Source organism: Macaca mulatta, chromosome 9 (assembly GCF_049350105.2).
Source record: "Macaca mulatta isolate MMU2019108-1 chromosome 9, T2T-MMU8v2.0, whole genome shotgun sequence".
NCBI classification, from domain to species: Eukaryota; Metazoa; Chordata; class Mammalia; order Primates; family Cercopithecidae; genus Macaca; species Macaca mulatta.
Genome location: NC_133414.1, coordinates 27,706,509 through 27,723,481, shown reverse-complemented (window position 1 = coordinate 27,723,481; position 16,973 = coordinate 27,706,509). Strand labels below are relative to the sequence as shown.

General features: G+C 43.0%; 1 protein-coding gene across 2 annotated transcripts in view; it reads right to left on the bottom strand.

The window, feature by feature from the left end:
• The window catches only part of GAD2 (glutamate decarboxylase 2), an 89,524-nt gene that overhangs the window by 17,503 nt on the left and 55,048 nt on the right, over positions 1–16,973 (bottom strand). For both annotated transcript variants that reach the window (NM_001265854.1, XM_015146642.3), the window contains 3 exon segments: positions 1,699–1,848; positions 7,006–7,084; positions 14,437–14,501. In NM_001265854.1, coding sequence (NP_001252783.1) covers positions 1,699–1,848; positions 7,006–7,084; positions 14,437–14,501 — 294 coding nt within the window.

The window sequence follows — 16,973 nt, the reverse complement described above, 5'->3', positions numbered from 1 at the left end:
AGCATGTTACTTCTTTAAGTAGGCTATTTACACACCTGAGAGCCAAATGTATATCCTCTCCACCAAACATAAAGGACCTCATGGTATCCCAGCTTTCCCTTGTGAACACCATTAGAATAAAAATGGAGTCACGAATGTTAAGAAAACCCTGATAGACAGAGCCAGAGGAAACCATGAAGAGAGGGTTCTCATGCCTTGTATACCGGATAACAAAAACTGTCACAGAAGACTGCAAAAATTATAACCTTGCTCAAAGGTCACCACAACCTTACACACACAAAAAAATACTTCTGCAAAGACATCTGCCTAGCAATTGCCTATCCAGCCTCGGACTGCATCACCCTTGTTATTGATCTTTGTAACCAAGGATATTTATCTCAAAACAATTATGTACTCTTCCACATTTCTTCCTTTAAAAACTTTTGTCTTCCTTTACCTCCTTTGAATTTGCATACAGTTTACTATGGCGTATGTATTCCCATTGTAATGCTTTATTTCCAAATCAACATCTTTTCCTTTAGAGAGACTCTGTTATTAAGGTTGACATCTTTAATTGCTCCCTTTCTCACTCTCTTATGTCAGGTTTCCTCGAATCCTCTTTTTGCATTTGAGCTTCTACAGTATATACAGCTAGCTCTGTCTATTTATCTCCTGCAGGAGATAAATGAAGCTGGCTGGGCAGGCATTAATTTGTGACCTTTAAGTTAAGAATCTGGTCAAAATTAAAAATAAAATCTTTGACCTATCCAGCCTGCTTACATTTAAACATAAACGTAGGCTCCTGGAAGGCTACAATTAGGTCCAAGCAAGTCCTGCACACTGTTAGTTAGTGAGCTTTCCTTGCTGAAAAAAGGAGGGATCACCTACAGTTAAATTCAGAGGGAAACACAGAACCTACATAAAAGGAGGTGAGTAGGTATTTTGGGAGATGAGGGGGAAAAAAGCTTTGTAACTAGAAGTTATCCCTTGAAATGTCAAAAAATAAGCTATCATGGTGGGCTTTTTACTTTTTCTTTTTTGTTCTCCAAACCTATGCTTTCAGAGCGCATTCACCTACCCAGGTGATCAATCACTGGGTAAAAACCACGTTAGCAGACAAAAACCAACAATAACAATAAACACCTGTTAAAATTCAAGCTGTTCTGCTATATAAAGCAAAATGGATTTGTTTTCTAGATGAGTGAGCATTTGAATCAATTTGGCTAGAAAAGAAACAAACAATGGTTTTGATTATATTTTTCCTCATGTTGAATGAAGGTATTTAGATGTTAAGTTTAAAGAAAGCAAGGTCGGGCGCGGTGGCTCACGCCTGTAATCCCAGCACTCTGGGAGGCCGAGGCAGGCGGATCATGACGTCAGGAGATCAAGACCATCCTGGCTAACACGGTGAAACCCCATCTCTACTAAAAAATACGAAAAAAATATTAGCCAGGCATGGTGGCGGGCGCCTGTAGTCCCAGCTACTAGGGAGGCTGAGGCAGGAGAATGATGTGAACTCGGGAGGTGGAGCTCACAGTGAACCGAGATCGCACCACTGCACTCCAGCCTGGGTGACAGAGTGAGAGACTCCTCTCAAAAAAAAAAAAAAAGAGAAAGCAAATCTTGGGTAAGGAATTTCAATTTGGAAATCACTTTTTTGATATTTCATAATAGCGGTGACCAGATTAGTTGTCATTTAGCTGGTCCATACACACTCACCTTTGCCCTCCACATCAGCCATAGTTTGAAAACATCAACGTGGCGTCCACACTGTAAGGCCTTATCTCCAGTGTCATAGGACAGGTCATAATGTTTATCTTGCTGAAAGAGGTAGGAGGCATGCATTTGGTTGCAATTCTGCATCAATCCCTACAAGAGAGAAGAGAAAATTTAGGAAATTCTACTGATAACTCATTAGATTTATATTGGTAAAAATTAATAAGAAAAAAATAAAAGTAAGAGACATTGCATATCTTAGAGAAAGAAAACAAAACAAAAAAAGAATTCTGGACAGGAGTGTCTAGGTTGTTGTAATGGTCAACTCTGTGGGACAATGGCTCAGGGTCAAATGTCATGGAGGTTAGCAAGGACACGTTTACACTTTTACTCTCCCTTTTAAGAGAAGGCATTTGTAAAAATCAACTGATAAATAAAAATCATAATCAGAGCACACATTTATATTTAAATGTTCTCTTTCTTTGGGAGAACATCCTACTATTCTGGTTTCGTTGTGATTAAAATATTTTGGAAACTCTTTGGTTTTGTGAAATATTATTGGTGTGGTTCTTCTAGTATTTCCATCCATATCTAGTTCAAGTACTTTATCATTTAGCTGTTAGGGAGTTTGAGCTGCCTTTGGAAATCATGACTTTTAAGACAGCTCATTGCTATCATGTTTATATGCTGAAATCTACAAAAAAAAAAAAAAAAAAAAAAAAGCCACACACACACATTGCAATTTTGAGATGAATTTAAATAACCAATCTTTCAAATGTCATGTTCCTCTCTCAAGAACGGTCAGAGCTTCAGTGCTGCGTTCGCATGCTCAATTCCTTGAGATAGTTAAGTGGAAAGTCTCATCGTCAATGGCCATTCATTTGTCCTAGCACTGTAACCTTACTATGGAAATGGGCGGCAAAGTGATTGAATTATTCCATAGAATAGTGACTGAATCATGTTTTCCGACTAAAATAGTATCGCCAGTCTCTTCACTAAAAACCCTGTGTTTCAATTTGTCACGAACCACTGGATGCCTCTGACTATTTTGTTCTCTTCTAATTGTGATTTCACAAAAGCTTTGGCATTTGGTTTTGTTTCTTTTGTGATTCATGACAAAAGAAGACAAGACTAAAGTGTGATCACTTAGTTGAAGTTAGAAGTGAGAACACTTCTGAAAACTGTCCACACTAAAACACAATGCAATGCAATTACAGTTTTAATTTGGTTTTGAAAGACGGAGTGTTGAAATGGTAGACGACAGAACTGGACTCTATCTTGTAGTTTAGGCTTCACATATATTGGAATCCATTCATTATTTTTCAGAATAAGAAAAATTAAATACGATGCATTTGTATTAGATCAGTAGAAATATACTGAACTCGAAAAAGAAAATTCACTTGAAGACCAATAACGTGAAAATTTGCAACACTCGCTTTTATTTGGTTTCATGGTCACAGAAACTTTGTACCATTATTCCTCTGGCCATGCACGCTCACACACTGGCGCCATCAATACTAAGGAAGACCACTTCAGAGAGTGTGGAATGCTGAAAGGATCAGACCTACTCCTACTGTGATAGAAAAAAATAACTCAAAAACACGTGAGCCCTAAAAAAGCTGGACGGCCGGGCATGGTGGCTCACGCCTGTAATCCCAACACTTTGGGAGGCAGAGGCAGGCGGATCACGGGATCAGGAAATCAAGACCATCCTGGCTAACACAGTGAAACCCTGTCTCTATTAAAAATACAAAAGATTAGCTGGGCCTGGTGGTGGGCACCTGTAGCTCCAGCTACTTGGGAGGCTGAAGCAGGAGAATGGCGCGAACCCGGGAGGTGGAGGTTGCGGTGAGCTGGGATCACGTCACTGCACTTCAGCCTGGGTGGCAGAAAGAGACCACGTCTCAAAAAAAAAAAAAAAAAAAAAAAAGCTGGACAGCCACAGTCTCATTATTGTACAACATGACAAGCAAAAGTGATGCTATTTTTCCTACAGAAGGTCTTAGTGAGATGATGTCCTGGTTCTGAGCCATGAGCCATGAAAAGGTTATAGACCATCATGTCCCAAACTGATGTGTTTTAAAACACATTAATAGTTGCTGTACATAAAGAGATTCCCATGCTCAAATAAATGTAGGAAACTCTATATCATCTAGTCTTTCTTTTTAGATATTGCAATACATATCAGCCTATTAAGGGCCCCAATAAGCCCTGAAATAATGTAAGTTGTTTTAAACTCTAAACCAATATATCCCAGCCTTTTTAAAACTGAGAACTCTCTTATTGGGGAACCCTTATTACCATCTTATGGAACAGCACTGTTCCTTGGATGCCAATAAAAGAAATGCTGTCAGAGCATCATAAACTCTTGGATTTGTGAGGGAATTTAGAGCTCATTTACTCCTACTCAATAAAGGAATCATTTCTACACTCTTCCTAATAAGTGGCTGTCCAATCTCTCTATTTAATCACCTCCCCTTATTAATTTATTCCTACTGTTGGACAGTTTAATTTTTAGAAGTGTTCCTTTTATTGAACCCAAAACAGACCTAAAATCGCAGGATGTACTGATTTTGCCATCAAATCTCTACCACCCGGTGTTTACTAAACCAGCTCCCCAAAGCCTCAACGAAAACCCCAGTCTCTTCCATTTGAGAGTCCTCTAAATGGTGAAGGCTGCCATCCTCCTCTCGGCCCTTTTCTTTTCTTTTCCTCCCTAGGCTAAACATCCTTAGTTGTTTCAATCATCCCTCTTACACGTTTACCAATTGGTCCCCACTGTTTGGGATCTAGCTTGATGGAACCCCATGGACAATTTGGTACAGAGCAAAGCAGAGCACTGCAGGTATGGTTTAACTAGAGGAGAGTGGGAGACCACCACCTTCTCATGCTGAAACTCCACTTCCTGTATCTCATTAATGTCTTTTGTGTGGCATTTTTCTCTTGACTCGTTGTTGACCCTGTAGAGCTACCATCCTTTGCCTTTTTCACAAGTCCAACAATTTAGCTGTAGAAACAAGCCTTCCTTGTCCAATCAAAATATAACCACAGTATACACGGACCTAAGAGCAGAGCCTTACAATGATCTCCAATAACAATGTCCCTTTTTGGATGTGGCTCACTGGTCCAGTCTGTAAAAATCATCTTGTATTCTGATTCCATCCCTACACACATTTACTCTACCTCCCAGTCTCCTCCCATCTGAAACATTAATTAGCTTCTATGTTTTAATCAAACAGTCTGTGAATATTCTGAATGGTACAGGTTAGGTACCAAGCCATAGGCTCTATCCTGGGTAACATCAAATTGCCAGTCCGTAGGTCCTTCCGATGCAGTCATCTAATCAGTTCCAAATCTTTCTATTTTCCTCCAGCTCACATTTCCCTTTTGGTCTGTAAGGACATGATGGGAGCCACTGTCAAAACATCTGGCTGAAATCTAAATAACAAAAATTTATTTTCTCCTTTGAGGTAATTATAGCTGAGGCTTGCATGAGCTAGGGCAGATGATAATACATTGGACCGTATTTTTAACTGATGAAAACCCAGTCCAAAAGGATATTTTCCAATGCATTCATCTCATTTTGAGGGGAAGTTTCTGTCTTCAATCTTGTGTCCATATTTTTATTACTGATGAAGACACAGAAGGCGTGCTGTGTAAATTTGCATTTGACAACATGAGGTATTAAGAACGAACCACAGAAGTGGTAACACTCTTTGACCCAGCAATCCCACTTTGAGTCTACTTTGAGAAAATAATCAGGAATGTGATCAAAGGTATATGTTTAAGGATTCCATCAAGTCACTCTGTTGTGGTTAATATTTTAACCATAGAGATATGGTTCACTGAATTATGTGATAGAATAATATGAGGCCATTACAAATTAGGTTTTGGAAGATCATGCTCATAATATAATGCAAAGTATAAAGAAGAATCAACATGTATATATGAAGTATATGAGGTAGATGACAGCAATTTTATTATAAATATATATTTATTTATATATTTTAAATATGTTTATTTCTAGAAAAAATTGTGGGAGAAAATATTAAAAATGGTAATAATGGTTATCCCTAAGTTACAAAAATTTGAGGTGACTCTAAATTTATTTATATTTTCTGTTCTGCCTCAACTTTCTGACATAGTGTGTTAACTGTATAATTAGAAAAAAAGCAAAGTATTTTTAAGTAAATGAAGATAGATATTTGGCTGGGCACGGTGGCTCATGCCTGTGATCCAGCACTCTGAAAGGCTGAGGTGGATGGATCACTTGAGGCCAGGAGCTCTTGACCAACCTGGCCAACACGGCGAAACCCTCTCTCTAGTAAAATCACAAAAATTAGCCAGGTGTGGTGGTGGGCACCTGTAGTCCCAGCTGTTTGGGAGACTGGGCATGACAATCACTTGAACCCAGGAGGCAGAGATTACAGTGAGCCAACATCACACCATCCTTCACTCCAGCCTGGGTGACAGAATGAGACTCTGTCTCAAAAAAAAAAAAAAAAAAAAAAAAGTAAATGAAGATCAACATTTAAAAATTCTTTTAATCTGGGGTTGCTTTATTAAGGCTAAGAAAATAAAATTTAATGGGGATCATCTGAAGCTCCTTATTTGGGTTTCATCAACAAAATAAATGCAGGAGTGAGGAACTATGAGTCCGGCCTGGCGTCATGGAAGGGAGATGCAGTGGCCTTGACCAACAGTGCTCACCTACTGAGAACGGCCCTAGGCCTGGTCAACAGAACCATCTTGAATGAAAGTGCTCGTTGATGCTGCTTCTCTTTTCTGGTTAATAAGGATGCAGCTTCCTTACACTCTGAACATGGCTTTAAATATTGAATAGATAGACTGTAATCATGAGAGACAGAACACACACATACACATACATGTTATGGACCTGGATCCTAACACTAACCTGAATCCTATATCATGTATATTTCTTATATAGGAAAAATGATCTCTCAGATTCCAGAAAAAAAAAAAACCTGGAAATTTAATTTTTTGAGAGAGTGACATAGAGGGTCTCTGGATTGGGGGAATGGAGGAACAGTTGAGGAAAGGGGTATCATACTGAAAACACGGAGATTAGGTCAAAGTTTATGTTCTGAAAGTTGAGGTCCTCTTACCCTTTCTTCCCTGTTAGGCACCAGACGTTCACCCTGCAGACAGGAATCTAGAAAGGGCTCTCTGGGGAATGTGAGTAGCCCCATAGAGAAGACTCGATGATGCTGACATTTCCAGAGAAAGTTAACCGCATAAAGACAGTCAAACCCACGCACGAACTGGGACACGGCGTCAGGAGAGACATACCTCTTCTCTAACCAGGAGAGCAGAACACTGCAAAGGGACTCCCATCATCTTGTGTGGATTCCACGTCACAGAGTTGGCCCTAAAATAAACAAATCACGTAAGCGGGTGGCACTCCACCCTGACAGGCTCAGGGCATGTGCAACCGAGCTTCAGTTTCTTGGTACTGTTTCTCAGAATCCAGATCGACACTAAATGTATGTATTTATTTTAATTTACAAAGTTAAACAGATTGAGGGGGTACAAGTGTAGATTTCCTATATGCCTATAGGGCGTAGTGGTGAAGTCTGGACTTTTGGTGTACCCAGCACCCAAATAGTGACCACTGTACCCAAGAGATAATTTTTCAACCCTCTCCCCCATCCCATGCTCCCACGACACTGTATTTAGTAAACACCAAGTAGACTCTTAAAGATGTGTGAAAGGAAAATATCTCGGGCCCCCAAAATCACTAAGCTAAAGGGAAAAGTCAGGGTGGGAACTGCTTATGGCAAACCTGTCCTCCCATTCTATTCAGTCACCCCTCTGCTCACTGAGATAAATGCATATCTGATTGCTTCCTTTGGAAAGGCAAATCAGAAACTCAAAAGAATGCAACCATTTGTCTCTTATCTACCCATGACCTGGAAGGCCCCTCCACACTTTGAGTTGTCCCGACTTTCCAGATCACACCAGTGTTCATCTTACATATGTTGATCAATGTCTTATATCTCTCTACAATGCACAGAACCAAACTGTGCTCTGACCACCTGGTGCACATGTTGTCAGGACCACCTGAGGCTGTGTCACAGGTGTGAGTCCTCAACCCTGGCCAAATAAACTTTCAAAATTAACCGAGACCTATCTCAGTTTTTCGGAGTTCACACTGCAACTTTTCTTTGTCCACAGAAATAGCAGGTGAGGGTGTGGGTCTCCATGTGGCGTGCCCCAGCTCCAGTGGCGGCATGCACCCTGCCTCCACAGTGGTCTCAGGGCACAGCTTAGAGTCATTGGGATCATCCAGTCCAGAGTCTCTCCTTTGGCCAGTGATGGCCAGAGCACCTGGCCAGAGAGGGCGGCTGCCTCCTGTACCTCTGTGGTCCTTGCTATCGCGGTGGCCTGGAACTCAAAGACAGGGCTCATTTCACTGCTTAACTCGATTTTTCCTTTCTAATCAATTGATGCCTAATTTCTCAAATGCGTCCTTTCGTAGTAGCTTCTGGCGAGGCCCGTGCTTCCATCTGTTTCCTAATCCAGAGTTATTTTCTTTCCAGACTGCAGATGAGATGTGCTGTGGCTCCCACAGCAGGGGAGAGTTCCGTCTTTTTTTTGCCTCACACCTTGGGGAAATTTGATGCTCTCTCATCAGCAACAGTGGCTCACACAGCAGAGATTCCCTGCTCAGGAATTTACATGATTTCAAAAGTCTGGGCTGTAGTCCTGGTTCAGATTCCTTTAATAATAATTCTCATTATTTTAATCTGGATTCAGCAATTGTGTTGTAACTGACTCGGTCTCCATTTCATCCTTCACTTGGCACCAGAATTATTTTCGATCTCTGCTTATGGCCCTCTCCTTCTCTGAAATCACTGACAGTTTTCTTTCTCCTCCAGCCCAAATTCCAAACTGCAAGGTATGGCTCCCGCAGCCCTTGGGGCAAGCCCTAGCTACGCCTTAGGTCTTGTGTCCTTTCGCTTTTCTTTATCCATTTCATCATGCCAGATTATCTTTTGTTCTCAGAGCATTCTATCATCATACTGCTGGGTCTCATTACGCTATTTCCTCTTCCTGGAACACCATCTCCCTTTGCTTCACTTTGTTGAATCTTGGTTTTTTAAGGCCCCAGATTCTTTCAGTATGATCTCTGTGGCCTTGTTTAACTTCTGCGACTTCTCTCCCGCACGTCCACTGTGCTCCTCTTTTGATTCTGGGAAAAGCAACTGCTCCCACTGTGAATGCCATGGCTCACTTCATACATTTACTGGGTAAGGTGAGCCTCTGTGCTTGTCTCCGGAGAGACGGAGGGGTCCTGGCAGTGGAGTTTCATGAGTGGCATAAAGGAGGAAGGCAAGTATTACAGTAGAATAACTCGTGGCAGTTGCCTCCAGACAGCCATGGATTGCAGCCCCATCTGGCCATACGACGGACGTGGGCTCACCCAGTTCCCACCTCTCTGGGTGTGACAGCCTTGGGAAAAAATGAGAAGCTGGGAAAGACCCCATTCATTCATTTGATGAAGGGCATGTGTCAGTCAGTCAGAGCGCTCACTGGCCTGGGGATCTTATCTGAGCCAACGAATAGTCTAGCTCAGCTTCTGGTCTTTCTCTGGCTCTGACACTGGTTGTCAGATACATTTATGACTGGGATTGAGGAACTAGAAGCAAAGGCAGTTCATGGTCAGATAACTACCCCTGGAGAGAAGACTAAATGACTTAATGAATAATAATAGCATTGAGGTACTGAAAGTTCCCTCCAAGAAAATATCTCCTTGCTCTGTAGAATGACCCTGGAGTCAGGACCCTAGGCTATAAAGCAGACATAATAGTTAAGGGGGAAGCTCTCAGGAGCCAGATAGTACGCGTTTTCATTCAGGTTTCATCACTTCCTAGCTGTGTGACTTTGAGCAAGTTACTTAACCTCTCTGTGCCTAGATTTCCTCATCTAGAAAAGGAGAATAGTAATAAATATTTAGGTAAAGTGCTTAGAACTGTGCTTAACAGGCAGTGAGCATTAAATAAGGTTGGCTTTTGCTATGGATTTCATCTCTGTCATTTGTGAACTTGGTGACACCGTGCACGTATGTACACACAGCCATTCTATACATTCCATCATGTTCTACGGCTAGATGTCTAACTCTGATAAACTCAGCTTTGTCAATAAGAATGCCCGATGGGAGAGAAAACCAGCCGCCTTCCATGTCTGACTGTGGTGTTTATCTCTATGCGGGGGCCTATTTGTCTTTTCAGAAGAGAAGCTGCCAAGGCTCACAACTACCTGTCACTGAATTCCCTGTCCCACCTCTCTCTCAGAGGCATAAAGATGGCAAAAAGCCCTGCAGATGGATTCGATGACATGGCCCTGATTTGAGAAATGTTGGCAATTTGTTAAAAGCAAAAAACAAAAAACCAAAAAAACAGCCTCAGGTTCATTTTAAAACGCTTTGCTGTGGGATTCGGTCATGTGGCTTCTGCAGTTTGTGTAAGTTGGAGAGAACGGAATCCCGCAGGGCTGTTGTAAGACATCTCCCTGTGCTCTTATTTGTGCCTCAAATCCATAGGCCCCACTCGCCACTGCTCAACTTTCTAGATTGATTCTTTCTCCTCTATATTCTGTGTTCCTGGCACCACTTTCCTTCCAGGCCTCCAGCCTCCAAACCTCACTGTCGTCCTTGGTTTCACTCTTCTTCCCCCTGTCTTGATATTGCCCCTTAGATTCTCTCTCCCCGTCTCCTAGGTCCATCCACTTACTTCCTTCTCTGCTACTACAGCTTAAGTCACACTCAGCTTCTCTCCTGTCCTGCACCTGGACGTTCCTAAGAGCTTAACAGCTTCCAGTCTGTCCCTGGCTCCCATCTCCTCTCTAATGCGGAGTTAACGCCAGAACACAGGTGAGATCACATTGTACCTCTGCTCAAAGCCTGCCAGGGCTCCTGCAGCAAAGGTTTTCGATGGGTTTTGTCCCCCCAAGGAATCTAATAATCTCCACGCATCATGGCAGCCACACAGCAGTGACTCCCAGCTCAGGGATCTATGTTTCGTGGAAAGAAGCCCCGTGGATTCTGACCTGGCTCTGTGGGAAGGCCCTGGGGGCTGGCCAAGACTTCTGTACTTTCCACCCATGACCTGGCCACTGCTGTGAAACCATGTCATCCTCCAGCCAAACTTGTTTGAACTGTCTCCAAGACATTGTGCACTTTCACACTTCCGTGTCTCTTCAGCCTGAATGCCCTTTTCCATTTCTGCCCGATGAAGTACCCTGTATGCCGTGATGCTCAGCTCCGATGCTGCTCTGCTTGGCGAAACCTCTCTGTAATCACAGAAGGAACCATTCCTTTCTCTGTGCTCTCCAATCAGCTCCCATGTCTGTCTCTCCAGTCTTTGCTTCCTTGCTTTGAATTTTAATCCACTGTTCACTGACAATCTTCCCCACTAGATTCTAAACTCCTTGAAGATAGGCTTTATACCATACCCGTCTCTGCACCCACGCAGTGCCATGCGCTGTGACTTGCATATGACAGAGGTTCAGCAATGATCGAATTAAATCCTGAACACCTGACTCTCAGGGCAGGTGTGAGGGTAACTGGTGATGCGGCAGAAACTGCACCAGCACCTTCAGCTGGGACTGAAAGCCTTGAGAGTGCAACATATCAGAGGATGATTACGGTAAGCAGCAGCCTGTGGGCAGGAGGGACTAAAGATGAGTCAGTATGATGCAGAGGCCAGTGTGGTGGCTCACGCCTGTGATACCAGCATTTTGGGAGGCTGAGTCGAGTAGATCACTTGGGGTCAGGAGTTCAAGATCAGCCTGGCCAACATGGTGAAACCCCATCTCTACTAAAAATACAAACAAGCAAACAAACAAACAAACAAATTGGCCAGGCATGGCAGTGCATACCTGTAACCCCAGCTACTCAGGAAGTTGAGGCAGGAGAATTGCTTGAACCCAGGAGGCAGAGGTTGCAGTGAGGCAAGATTGCACCGCCACACTCCAGCCTGGGTGACAGAGTGAGACTCCACCTCAAAAATAAATAAATAAAAATAAAAAGAAATAAAAATACAATACACAGAGTCATGCTCTGGAGTCTCAGGGCTTGTGGTGTGCCCTCTCAGCAGCACCATCTCTAGACATTTTGACAGTGCTAGCAAGGAAAAGAGCTGTTTTCTGAGAATTTGGTTGGTTCTCAAAGGGGATGCCAGACAGGGCTCCAGATGTTTGTGCCATTTTATTTATTTATTTATTTTATTGTTTTAATTTTTTTAGAGATGGGGTCTCACTCTGTTGCCCAGGCTGGAGTGCAGTGGTGCCATCATAGCTCACTGTAGCCTTGAATTCCTGGGCTCCAGTGATCCTCCTGCCTCACGCAGTCTCCTGACTAGCTAGGACCACAGCCATGCATGCCACCATGCCTGGCTAATTAAAAAAAAAATCATTTTGTAGAGATGGAGTCTCACTCTGTTACCCAGATGGGTCTTGAACTCTTGGCCTCAATGATCCTTCCACCTCCACCTCCCAAAGTCCTGGGATTACAAGCAAGAGCCACTGTGCCCGGTCCCCTTGTGCCATTTTGTGTGAGAATGGCATTCAGATCCCCTGTGACTACGAAGGAGCCTCTGGATTTGGGGACAAGAATTGACCATGGATTTCCTCTACTTTTAGAGTGAGTTCTAATCTTTGGTTTGCGGAACTTGAAAAAAATGTCATTCCCTAAGTGAGACACATTTCTTTCCTAAACTTGCGGCCATACACATTAAGTGGTTTCCACTGGTCTTCCAACTGTATTCACTTAGAAAGTATGCCTTTTGCTAATAAGTCAGTGAGAGAGGGGTATCCTCGGGTAAATGGGTAGCTAAGGGGATTCTGCTTAGAGTGGAACACCAGTAGCCCCCTCATTTTTAGGACTTCATATATGGTTATTCCATTTGAAAAGTTTAGTTATAGTACAGTTTCAAGAATTGTGGCAGTAAGAGGGAACTCTGTGTTCCCTGATGAACGTTCTAAGCTTTGCTCTCAAATAATAGTCTTTGGTACAGAATCGTGTGGGTGTTTATTTTTCTAAGGCTCAGGGTAGGTAATTTAGTGAGTTTTTAAGTGGAAGATGTGCCAGTACTTTCAGCACGTGCAGTCGCAGGTGGCATCAAAGGTAAAGTAACAGACTTTTTGTGCCAGTCAGAAACTCACAGAAGAGAAAGACCTGTAGATAGGCCACCTCTCTTGAAAGCACATGAATTTAATTCTTGTTCTGATCGTGCGGGCAGCCACCTTTCAAGTTGTTCTCTTTCTCTCTCTCGTCTCTCCCTGTTTACTTCATTGCCTCTTCCTTAAGCTTCTGCTTTCTTGCAGATCTTCAAGATGGAAAGGGATTAGGCCTGGGAGAAGCCCCAAGGTCCAAGAGCAGAGGCCTGGCACTGGCTGACTCTGGGAGGGAGACACGCCTGCCCTCATCCACCGGCGTCTAAATGGGGCCCTGCAATCAGAGCTTGGGGGGCTCCAGGTGCCTTAACCCAGCTGTGCCCAGGCCAGGTCCTGACCCCGGCCATCAGACTCAGGGACAGTGACCCTTCTGACATGGGCCTTAGCTGGTGTAACCCAACTGTTTTTTGCTTTCTTTCCATTAATTCAGCGGGACGCTCTTGACTCCAGCCTAGTAACCCCACCCCTCTCTTTCCACACTCACGGGCTCTCTGTGCGTTTTAGGCCCGGGTGTCACATCACACACCCTACACAGCCACTCTGGCCTGGGCCTCCCGCATGCCCAGGGCTCATAAGTGCTTCTGCGCTCCATCAGCGTCTCTCCTTGTCCTGGAACAGAAACTGTGCCAAGATGTCTAGTGGCAGAGCCAGTGTGACGCTTTTGCTGGGCAGCAACTGGGGACTTGGCAGGGGATGGTGGGCATTTGGCAGCCTCTGATGAATTCAGGTTTTCTTAGTCGCCTGGAGTGTCAGAGCTCACCATTGTGTCTGACCTGCCGTGTTGTGATGAGAGAACTGGGCTCCCCTTGCATGTGGTTCAGAACCAGAGCCTGTATTTTGCATTCTGTTTTTCTCTTTTCTTTGGACCTGAAAGTGGTTTATGCTAATCAGATATCACTGCCTTCATGTTTTTCAGCATTTCTCAACAGTCTTCTGCGTAGGCTCTAAATAAAAGGTGCTTTGCAGCATCAGTCGGAGCTTTGTCAGAGAAAGGTTATTCCGGGAATGAAACCATGAGATGAGGCTATTGCTAGTATGTTTCACTTTAAGTGAACTGGCCATCTTAGACCCCAAGCCCAAACTTTCAACACTGATAAGTTACAAGGTGCTTATTTGCTTTGCAAAATTATTATTATTATTTTTTTAAGCAGTGGATATTATCCTTTTATGAAACATGAAAGCTATAAATCTTCTCCCTAGAAAAACGTGGGTTGCCTGCAGGTTTTAAACAATTTTTGTGGTTCAGAGATCCCAGGAATAGACCCTAGATAGGAATCTCTATGTCTGGAAGACATTCTACCTGGGTCACTTGATGTGTATTCTGATTTTTCTGTTGTTTACACATAATATTTACATATTTGATTTTTCTGTTGTTTACCCATATTCATGAGTGTAACATCACATAAGGCAAGGAACAAAAGCACTGAATAGAGTGAGCTCCCTCAGTATTCCAAGAGTTCCTGGAAATTGATTGTAATTTGTGTTTCACAGTTAGCTTTTAACACTTTATGACTTTATGTTGTTAATAAGAAAAATGCAACATACCTCTCCACGCCACTCAGTTTCCACTTGTGTTTTCGGGACATCAGTAATCCTCCACCCCAAGCTGCCTGAAAAAAGATCATACAAGGAAAATGGCAGCAGTTTGTCATTGCCTAGATTTCTATAGTCGGTGTCTTCCAGACTAACGAGAGTCTCTTAGGGTGAAAATGATCTCCTTGACCCCAGGCCACTCAGGAAGTTGACCACCTTCTTCTGGCACTAACCTTCAGAGTTTACACTGAAGGGCCATTCTAAGGTCTCCAGACTCCATCCCACATTTATATGGGTGTAAGGAGCCACCTTGGAGGCATAGTTCCTGGTCCACAGGAGAGGGAGAAAGACCCTCTCCCAAACCTATCACCAGCACTGTTAGTCCTCGTGAAGTCATGTTCTCAGAATGAGAAACCCTGTGGTCCCCACAGTGTAAGGCAGAGAAGATGGGCAGGAGGGGCATTAAACAGCTTGCAGGTTGCAAGTCTAAATGATTCCAGAAATAGGAAGTGGCTTCATAACTCTATTTCACTGATGTGTGATTCTGGATAATTTCTGGGTCCAAAAAAACCCCACCCAAAATCCACAAGCTGCAAAGATTCATACCAGTTAATTAGCTAAGCAATTAGAACACACGTCTTAAAAATTTGTACTTGATCAAGGTTGAAGATTTGAATTGGTGTAGTAATCTCCTTTAAAAACAGAATGCCAAGATGGAGATTAATTTGGAACTATTAACTTTCTTTCCTCTGTGTGTACAATTAATTCTAGGATAATTTTAAAGGGATCATAAAATTCCTTTATGATATAATTGCTTCCCCCACCTTTTGTTGTAAGTTCAGTTCTTTTTTAGTTTTGTTTTGTTTTTGAGATAGAGTTTTGCTCTTGTCACACAGGCTAGAGTGCAATGGTGCGATCTTGGCTCACTGCAACCTCTGCCTCCGGGGTTCAAGCGATTCTCCTGTCTCAGCCTCCCAAGCAGCTGGGATTACAGGCACCCGCCACCACGCCTGGCTAATTTTTGTCTTTTTAGTAGAGATGAGATTTCACCATGCTGGCCAGGCTGGTCTTGAGCTCCTGACTCCAGGTGATCCACCTGCCTCGGCCTCCCAAAGTGCTGGGATTATAGGCATGAGCCACTGCGCCTGGCCCAGTTCTTTTGCACTTTGAAAAATTATCTGATATTCCAAACATGTACTATTTTAAGATTCTTTCTACTTTATAGACTGTATGAATGTTAAAGCTAATAAGAGTAAGTGGTAAACTTGGTATGTTTCAAAGAAAAGCTAATAGAACTGGTTAAAAGATTCCCTAGTTCTAATTTAAGTAGGAGGCCCACAGGAATGGCCCATAGCTTCTGCTGGCTCAGGACACACAGACATTCTCATTTCTGAAGTTGTCAGGTAATCCTCTTCCTGAATCAGCCAGCAAGGCCTAACAGGGTTTCCAGTCCTGAGGACCAGGTCACTAATGGCACTGGGTGGTTCAGTCTTTTCTCAGTGTCCTCATGCGTAAAATGAAAGGGGCTCTGGTAGCCTAATGAACGACTCACACGTGAATCAGGGAGGGTAAAGAAGATGGGTGATTGCTTTGCAGGAATACTCTGGAATAATGGAAATGCTAAGTCTATGGAAATGTTCTGCTCCTAAAGAAAAGAGCATTAATGAGGCCGGGCATGGTGGCTCACGCCTGCAATCCCAGCACTTTGGGAGGCCAAGGCAGGTGGATCACCTTAGGTCAGGAGTTTGAGAGCAGCCAATATGGTGAAATCCCGTCTCTACTAAAAATGCAAAAATTAGCTGGGCGTGGGTGCGCACGCCTGTAATCCCAGCTACTCAGGAGGCTGAGGCAGGAGATTTGCTTGAACACTGGAGGCGGAGGTTGCAGTGAGCTGAGATCACGCCACTGCAGTCCAGCCTGGGTGACAGAGCAAGACTCTGTCTCAAAAAGGAAAAAAAGAAGAGCATTAATTTGGCCTGAATAATTATTGTAAAGCCAAAATGATCTAGCCAGGGCTAGATCATTGTTATAGCCCTGGCTTAGACCCAGTGCTGGCCCATGACAATATAAGGATCTTGCGCTCGAATGAACATCAACTTGTGCCTTCCTTCACTGAGAAAGACTTGCAATGAAAAAATTATCAGCTGAGCCAAGTATCGTGCTTAGTTTGTGATGGTTTGTGATTGATAAGGGTTTGGCACAAACTCTATCTCATATGGATCACTAATAGTTTGCAGGTGGTAGCTAATCTTCAAACCACACTTGGAGTAATACTAATCTAAACTTAAATCCCTTCAGTCCTTCTAAAACTTAACACATTTTTTTTCATTGGAAAATGTTCTGGAGGGAACACCTTCATTATTTTTTAGTGTGACAAGGCCTGAAGTCAAAATGTTTCAAATATAATCTATCTTCTTAGCTGACCAAACTAAGGAATTGGAACTTTGGTGGTCCTTATTTCGCAGGAAGTTGTCAAGCCATTTTCCTCTCTAAATATAGGAATATCTAACTTCAGCTTCAGTTTTTTGTTTTTTGTTTTTTAAATTCTC